Raw genomic sequence first — 9,454 nt, 5'->3', positions numbered from 1 at the left:
TCCTTCAGGAACTCTTGTAAGGCAGGCCTGGTGGTGACAAAATCTCTCAACATTTGCTTATCTATAAAGGATTTTATTTCTCCTTCACTATGAAGCTTAGTTTGGCTGGATATGAAATTCTGGGTTGAAAATTTTTTTCTATAAGTATGTTGAATATTGGCCCCCACTCTCTTCTGGCTTGTAGAGTTTCTGCTGAGAGATCTGCTCTTCCCTTTGTCGGTAACCCGACCTTTCTCTCTGGCTGCCCTTAACATTTTTTCCTTCATTTCAACCTTGGTGAATCTGACAATTATGTGTCTTGGGTTTACTATTCTCAAGGAGTATCTTTGTGGTGTTCTCTGTATTTCCTGAATTTGAATGTTGGCCTGCCTTGCTAGGTTGGGGAAGTTCTCCTGGATAGTATCATGAAGAGTGTTTTCCAACTTGGTTCCATTCTCCCTGTCACTTTCAGGTACACCAACCAAACGTAGATTTGGTCTTTTCACATAGTCCCATACTTCTTGGAGGCTTTGTTTGTGTCTTTTTACTCTTTTTTCTCTAAACTTCTCTGCTCACTTTATGTCATTAATTTGATCTTCAATCACTGATACCCTTTCTTCTACTTGGTTGAATCGGCTACTGAAGCTTGTGCATGTGTCACATAGTTCTTGTGCCATGGTTTGCAGCTCCATCAGATCATTTAAGGTCGTCTCTACACTGTTTATTCTAGTTAGCCATTTGTCTAATCTTTTTTCTAGGTTTTTATCTTCCTTGTGATGGGTTCAAACATCCTCCTTTAGCTCGGAGAAGTTTGTTATTACCGACCTTCTGAAGCCTACTTCTGTCAACTTGTCAAAGTCATTCTCCATCCAGCTTTGTTCCGTTACTGGCAAGGAGCTGCCGTCCTTTGGAGGAGAAGAGGCGCTCTGGTTTTTAGAATTTTCAGCTTTTCTGCTCTGGTTTGTCCCCATCTTTGTGGTTTTATCTACCTGTGGTCTTTGATGCTGGTGACCTTCAGGTGGGATTTTGGGGTGGATGTCCTTTTTGTTGCTGTTGATGCTATTCCTTTCTGTTTGTTAGTTTTCCTTCTAAGAGTCAGGTCCCTCAGCTTCAGGTCTGTTGGAGTTTGCTGGAGGTCCACTCCAGACCCTGTTTGCCTGGATATCATCAGTGGAGGCTCAGTTGGAAATGCAGAAATCACCATCTTCTGTGTCGATCATGCTGCGAGCTGCAGAGTGGAGCTGTTCCTATTCTACCATCTTGGAACAGAAAACCCTGAGCATACTATTCTACAATCTGGGTTTTTACTATTTACAATCTCACCATCTTCTAGTGAACATGCATAAAGTCCACCCTCATTCTCTTAAATAACTGTATACTATTAGCTTATATGATATATTGGTCAAGATTCTTAGTTATGGATAACATAATCTTCTCTGGTTAGTTTAGGCAAAAAGGAATTTATTAAGGAGTATATATATATAGAGAGAGTTCACTTGGAAGAACTTAAAAAATCATTTTCAAAATAAGCTTCCAGGAAAAACTTCCAAAAATTTTACCACAGAACAGGACTGACAAGGAAGCCACTGCCTCTGCCACAGTCCGAAAATTGTAACAGAGCTGTAGACTCCAGAATCACTCATCTCTTCCAAGGTCAAGAAGCTGCCAAGTTAGGAAACCAGCTTGCAAATCAAGATGCCACCTAACAACTTCTAACTCCAATCTCTTGTTGCCTCTATTACATTCCATGCAAGCAAAATAAATGTTGTGCCTTAACTCTCTCCTTATGTAGCTCTGTTCTGAGTCAAAGTATCAAGTGAATACATGTAGTAGGTGAAACCTAAATTGTATGTGGAACCTTCCTGCAAGAGCTTGGGAAATTCCCTGTTAGCTTTTCAGCTTCTATAGTGTAACAAGACACTAAATTGTTATGAGACACTTAATTGCTGTGCTTCCACCATGTAGAGATAGACCATTATTTATAGATTGTTTTTATAGAGGAAAAAGGTTTTTTTCAGTAAAGCTCTAGAATTTAGAAATTGTGAGTTTATTGGCGGTCTCTGATTAAAATGCAATTACAACACAAAATGTTTTTTAAGGTTAATCTTTCAGTTTATTTTTTGCACAGGCGACATCATTGTCCACATGGAACCACAAGGATTTATGAAAATTCTGGGGTGTTTTTCCCTACAACTGAGTATTTGGAAAAATATCCTATGTATGACAATGTTCTTCCAACTCAGAGTCTTAAACCCAAGCAAGAAATTCGAGCATGCCGTGGTAAAATGGAAGGAATAACTACATTTAAGTAAATATTTAGTAACTATTTGCTTTACTTATTTTTCTTCCAACTCTTCTGCTGTCAATAAATTTTTCTAGCTATTTAAATTACTGTTTCATGGATTTAAGTTGAACCAATCTAATAGGCAAGAGACTAGTTAAGTCACAACTTGAAAAAAAACAGAAAAATGAGAATTAGGTTGACAAAGTGTGAGAAGAAAAAAGGGATATAAAAAGTTCTGTTTTTTTTTTAACTTCCTAAAATATCTAATATTTGTCTGCTTTCCACTGTCACCACCACCTAGAGCAGGGTGTCTTATCTTTTGGCTTCCCTGGGCCACACTGGAAGAAGAATTGTCTTGGGCCACACGTCAAATCCAGTAACACCAACCATAGCTGATGAGCCAAAAAAAAAAAAAAAACACAAGAAAATCTCATAATGTTTTAAGAAAGTTTACAAATTTGTGCTGGACTTCATTCAAAGCCGTCCTGGGCCGCATGCAGCCCATAGGCTGCAGGTTGGACAAGCTTGACCTAGAGGAATGCAGTCGCTTTCTAAGTGTAATATCTGAATCTACTCTAGTTTTTGCAGTTTGATCTGTTTTCAATACTTCAGCCTGCCCAAATGCAAACCAAATCCTATCACTTTTCTGCTTAAAATACTCTTAAACTTTCCCATTGTGTTTAACACAAACCAGAATCCTTACCAAAACCATGTAGAGGCATGGTTTGCTCACTACTTAATTCTGTAATTCATTTTCACTGTAGTATCCTTTTTACTCTTTTATGCTCCATCCCATGGGCCATTTTTTATTTATTTGAAAAGTGCCAGGTTTCCTTGTCTCAGGGTCTTCCAAGATACTATTTTCCCTACCTGCAATTTTCCTTCCCTCTCTTAGCTAATGCTCATTCAATCTGCAGATCTCAACTACATTATCACTTGAATAAGCCTTCTCTGACACTTCACCCAGTTTTCAGATTAGGTAAAATTCTTCTATGTAAGCTCCCAAAGCACCTTCCTGTTATTTATCATTAGGTTGGTTTCAGTGTTTCATGAAAGCAGGAAATAAGTCTATTGTTGTCTCAGCATTCTATTTTTAGAAAACTAATACAATGCCTACTAGCACATAGTAGGTACCCAATATTTGTTCAGTGAGTGATGAAAAAAAATCCTCTTAAATCTGTACTTTTCATTTGAACTTACCTTTTTTGATTTCTCAAATTTTTGTCAGTTAGGTGGATTAAGTATATTTACTCATTATTTTATTTGAACTGTTAATGTATGTACTATATTCAAGGTACAATCCTGGTGTTAAGTATAAAAATGTCAATAAGTTTGTGAACCCCAAATATCTGAGATAGGTCTCAGTTAATTTAGGAAGTTTATTTTGCCAAGGTTGAGGGCGCATGCTGGTGACACAGCCTCAGGAGGTCCCAATAATATGTGCCCAAGGTGGTCAGAACACAGTTTGGTTTTATACATTTTAGGGAGACACACGTCAATCAACATATACTTTAGATTAATATTGGTTCGTTCCGGAAGGGTGGGACAAATTCGAAACTGGGAGTGAGCTTGCAGGTCATAGGTAGATAAGAGACAAATGGTTGCATTCTTTTGAGTTTCTGATGAGCTTCTCCAAAGGAAGCAATCAGATATGCATTTGTCTCAGTGAGCAGAGGGGTGACTATGAATACAATGGGAGACAGGTTTGTCCTAAGCAGTTCCCAGCTTCACTTTTCCCCTTAGCTTAGTGATTTCGGGGCCCCAAGATTTATTTTCCTTTTACAAGTTGAAGTTCCTGCTTTCAAGGAACTCAGACATCATATTTCTATAATTTAGAGTTTTTAAAATGCTCTGTAATAGCTTTAGATTTTGATGTTAGCCATTTTCATTTCATTTCAGTTGCAGCTCATTCTTATATAGCAAAGGTGGAGACTTTCAAACTTTTAGTCTAATATGTCTATTTTTAACATTTCAGGCATTCCTTGCAGTAATAATACTTTGGTGACTCTAGTTACTTGTGTAGGTGTATGGCTCTTCCACAGATGGAAGATTTTACTTAGTCCTCAGATTTTGGTATGCAGTAGTGCCATCTAGAAGTGTTACAATTGCAGATTCCAGATCTCCATCTAAAAGAGCCAGTAGATAATAGAGTGGGTCTCAGGAAACTACATTTTTAACCAGCATTGCTAGTGATTCTGTTGCCACTGATTCAGTGCAGTAGGTCAGGAACTGGACTGCTCACTGAGGATGACATGGAACATAAAACAGAGACGGTCTTTGCTTTACTGTTGTTTATCGTGTTGTGGGAAAGTCCAGATAAGAAAATATCAGATAAATAACTAAGATAATTATGGATTATAATAAGTGAGATGAAGAAATTGAACAACTGGTTGAGACTGATTGAATGGGAATGGCTCTTTGTCTTCACTTTAATTTATTAATATTTATGAATATTTATTAACATTTAGTGGTTCATATTAAAGATTTAAAATAAATTTTACAATATTTGTATTTATTGAACAGAGATTGTGCTTTTAACCAGTTCTAAGTGTAGAAATTGAGAAAATTTAACCTGCCATATCTTTCTTTTAAAAGGCAGTTGCTTTTCAATTCTGGATTTCCCCTATTGACTTATTTAAGTAAGCCTTAATAGTTTTTTTTTTTATAAAAAAGAAAGTCCCAAAGTCCAAAATGCCAATAAAAATAAATTTATTCATTTCTTAAATTGTCATCTCTTCACTTAGTAAGACATTGGATCTTTTCTTTCTATTTTCACTGGGAAACTTGCAGTATTTCTAAGAGTCATAATCTAGGAGCTTGAAACTCTTGCTTGACTCCCTCATGTTGACTGTGGTGACTATGCAGTAGAAAGTGGATTTATCTGTACAAACAGAGAAGCATTCTGTACATTTGCATAGTACAGGAAGTGACTGTGTAAAGAGGTGTCTGAACTTGTACAAGATTTTGGATCCTTTATAGCAGTACAGTTGTAGCTAACTTAGATGACTGCCAGAGTTGGCAGGAAGCCTGCCCTGAAGGAGTAGGATTCTAGACACATCAAATGTCTTAGGATATATCAGATGAATAAGACTGCATTCACCCTCTACTACTACTACATAGAAAGCGGCTTTGGGTTTGGAGGCATACTTTCTAACACTTAACTAGTCTAACCAGAGAAACTGAGAGTTCTGAGCTTTTGCTTTGCTTTTCCCTTCCTGATTCTCTCACTTCCTGACTGCATTTTAGCCTATTCCCCTCTAGCTTGTATTTAGGAAGAGCGAAGAACAACTCACATGTCTTGAGAAGCAGAGGTATGTGATTTCTACTACTCTTCATTCATTAAATAAAAAATTATTAAGCATTTATTAAGCATCAAGCACTATACTAGACACCTGGGATATAGTGGTGACCAAAAGCAGTCATGATCTCTGTGCTGACAGATGTTGCAACCTATTAGAGATGGCAATCAAAAACATTACTCAAAATAAGTCTAAAATTACAACAATGATGAAATCTATGAAGGAAAGGCACAGGTATCTTGACAGCCAGAATAAGAGTTTGACTTTCTCAGGGAATAAGAAAAATATGTCAAAACCTGAAGGATGTTAAATTAGCTGGATTAAGAGGGGGAAGGAAATGCATTCCAAGCAGAGAGAGAGAGAGTAGCATGTAGCAGGAAGGAGCATGGAAAGGAGAAAATTATCAAAGAGGGCCAGCTGGAGCAGAGAAAGCAAGAGGAAGCACAGTGACAGTTGAGGCTAGTGAAGGAGGCCAGGCAGAGCCTTTAAGCCATGTTCAGTGTTGTCTATGTCCTTATAGTAGTACGTCATGATTTTTTTTTTTTTTTTTTTTTTTTTTTTTTTTTTTTTTTTTTTTTTTTTTGGTGGAGGATAGAGTAGGGAGGAAGGGAGTTAAGGAAGAGGCCAGGGAGATGAGAGCAAGAATGACCTGATCAGATTTACTTGGGAAAGCATTACTTCAGGTGCCATGTGGAGAAAAGATTGGAGGAAGAAATAGAGTAGATGTGGGTAAATGAGTTTAGGAAGCTATTAAAGTGATTCAAATGAGCCATTGTAAAAACTTTGCATATTATGGTAGTGGCAGATGTGGAAAAAAGTGATTAGATTTGAGAGATATTTATGAGGCAAAATTGACAGTAGTTGATGATGGACTAGATAGGGGAGAGTAGTAAGGTATAAAGGGTGAGTCCTAAGTTTCTGACTATGCGTCTGAAACGATGGTAATAGCATTCGCTTAAATAGAGAACAAGCAAAAAGGACCACATTTATTGAGGGGAAATAGCGAGTTGATTTGTGACATATTAAGTTTTGAGTTGCCACTGAATATCCAAGAGACCATCGTAGATACTGGTATGGAGCTCAGAGAAGAGGTCTAAGCTGAGATGTAAATTTGAGGGTTTTTTCAATCTAGGTAGTAATTGAAGCTGTGAGAGTAGAAGAGTTATCCTCAGGAGTGAACAGTGGATGAAAAGAAGTATGTGTAGGTAGGTCCAAGTCTTGAGGAATGCTAACATGTATTTAATGACCGAGTAAAGGTAGATGAAGCTGCATTGGAGACTGGCAAGAAATAATCAGAAAGTCAGGAAGAGAAAGTTGCCTAGAAACAGACAGTGTGGATAATAATGTCAATTACTGCTAGAGAGGTCAAGTAAGATGAGGACTAAAAATGTTCAATGAATTTAATCACATGGAAGACATGGTGAACCTTAGAGCTGTATTAGGGAAGTGGCAATGCTGGAAACCAGATTGAAATGGATTGGAGTGGGTGAGAAAACAGTTAATTAGTCTAAGAAGTTATGTTGTGAATAGAAGAAGAATTCAGTGAGGGTTTCGGGTTTCTTCGGGGAACTTACAGACATACGCAGCAAATATTGATTAATACAAGATAGTTTAATCACAAAATGAGTCAAGTGCCAATAGAATCCAGAAGAAAAAAGCAATCTATGAAGTCTTGGGGTAGTAACAGTAGTGGCTACCATATTGATCTTACTGTGTACCAAGCAGTCTTAAAAGTGTGTGTGTATATCCTTAAAAACAACTATGTGAGATAGAAGATATTATTGTGCCCTATGAAATATAAAGAAACTGGGGCATAAACAGATTAATAAAATTATCCAAGGTCCTGCAGCTAGTAAATGGATGTAGGCGGTCTGATCAGTCTAAGTTTGCGTTCTTCTCCATTCCTCAGTTTTTACCTCAGTGTCTGCAGTACTACCTCTGTCACATAATGTTATATAGCGCCCAGGTTGGCTGCATTAGCATCCCAGATGCATTACCATCTGGGAGATCCAAAGATGAGGAACACTTATATCCATAATCTGAATGTGATTTATGTCTAAAGACCAGAGTTACTAATCATCTAACAACAAGCGAGAAAACAGCATGAATTCAAAAAGAAGAAAGTATGCCAAAATAGTTTGCTGGAGACTTTAAGTAGGATGAATAAGGACTTTGACAAAGTGGACTCAGGGGGAATATATTTTTTAAACTTTTCAGGTTTAGTAAATTTTACCTGAAATTTCCTTCCAGGTTAGACAAAAAAACCAATTACTTGAGGATATTATTTACTGAAAATCCAATTAACTGACATTAATTAAAAATTAATGATATTTTAAAAACTAGAATTTTTGATATATTTACTTTTCTCAAGATATTTAGTCACTGGATAGGACTTTATAAGAAATTCAGTTACTTCTTTCAAGTAGTTTATCAACTATTACCATTTTAATATCTTCTCAGACTTTTCAAGGAAAAAAAGCCTTGACATTTTCCATACTTCATTGAAATAATTAGAAATAAAAGAACTTGTGAGGCTGTGTTTCAAATTTATATATTTCAGGTCGGATTATCGTCCTTATGAAATAGTTAAACAGCCTCGCCATGTGCCAGAAGAATATAAACCAAAACAAGAGAAGATTGATCTTGGTACTACCTACAAACGGGATTTTAATTCGTACAAAGTGCAGCCTGTGGCAATAGTCCGGCCTTTGGAGAGACAACAAGTTAAAAAAGAAAAGTTGGACATGGTCCCGACTTATAAAGGTAACTTGCCATTTCATAAATGAAGCAGCCAAAAAACTAAAACTTACTTTCAGCTTTAACATCTAATATCAAATTATAACTTTGGTGTGCTGCCAAACTTAGCCTCCATGGCTCAGGAAAGAACATTTCTCTCTGTGGCAAAATAGTATTGTATAGTAACAAAAGAAAATAGACCATTTGTCTGATTGAGAGGTAAAAGACCCACACTCCCATCCAAAGTCATCTACTTTATTAGTTCTCTCTGTTTCAAAACATGAAAAACAAGGGATGCCATTAAACAAGCATTATGTTAACGTTTGTCACTTCATGTCACATTTAGTTGGCATTGTTCTTTTCTTCCCATCCTAGAAAGAGTTGAAATTCTACCAAGAGTATTGGGATCTTTGAGGTCAAATAAATAGCAATGCTCTTCTCCATTCAAGTCCTGAACCAACCTATAAAGCAAAAGAGTTACCAGATGGAGAAGCACAATGTTACTTTTACACTGATAGAGGACAAAATAGAGAATGAAGCTTTCATCTGTAAGCAGGCGATTCCTGATACTGAACCTCAGAATTAGGTAGGCTTATGTACCCCATGATAGATAGTGCTAGACTGCCACATAGGGGTCCTGCTCCTCTAAGAATTCTGGGATAGTGGAAGGGTGAGAATACTTTCTCTTTACAGGCAACTGACTTAGAGGCATAGGAGTTGGGCCATGTGTGTTTTTCTTTCCAAAAACGTGTTTTTTTTGTTATTATTGAGACAGAGTCTCGCTCTGTTGCCCAGGCTGGAGTGCAATGGCGGGATCTTGGCTCACTGCAACCTCGCCTCCCGGGTTAAAGCAATTCTCCCACCTCAGCCTCCCAAGTAGCTGGGATTACAGGTGCATGCCACCACGCCCAGCTATTTTTTTTGTATTTTTAGTTGAGATGGGGTTTCACCATGTTGGCCAGGCTGGTCACCAACTCCTGACCTCAAGTGATCCACCCACCTCAGCCTCCCAAAGCCTCCCAATGTGCTGGGATCAAAGGCATGAGCCACCACACCTGGCCCCAAAACCTGGAATGGGGTCTTTGTTTTTAAACAGGCTACTTTCGAGGAATGGGGTCTTTGTTTTTTAAACAGGCTATTTTTTTTTTTTTTTTTT

General features: G+C 37.5%; 1 protein-coding gene across 2 annotated transcripts in view; it reads left to right on the top strand.

The window, feature by feature from the left end:
• Positions 1-9,454, top strand: part of LOC105536123 (protein FAM154B) — a 40,721-nt gene that overhangs the window by 7,013 nt on the left and 24,254 nt on the right. The window contains exon 2 of one of the 2 annotated variants that reach the window (XR_001005542.1): positions 1,544-1,759. Coding sequence is in view for 1 of the 2 variants with exons in the window: in XM_011975394.1 (XP_011830784.1) it covers positions 8,123-8,325 (203 nt within the window). In the remaining variant the exon portion in view is untranslated. Of the gene's footprint in view, positions 1-1,543; positions 1,760-8,122; positions 8,326-9,454 lie in introns of those variants that run through there. The other variant, XM_011975394.1, reaches the window with a different exon arrangement.

This window comes from Mandrillus leucophaeus, unplaced genomic scaffold (genome assembly GCF_000951045.1).
Source record: "Mandrillus leucophaeus isolate KB7577 unplaced genomic scaffold, Mleu.le_1.0 Scaffold1541, whole genome shotgun sequence".
NCBI classification, from domain to species: Eukaryota; Metazoa; Chordata; class Mammalia; order Primates; family Cercopithecidae; genus Mandrillus; species Mandrillus leucophaeus.
This window is presented reverse-complemented; position numbering and strand designations above follow the sequence as displayed.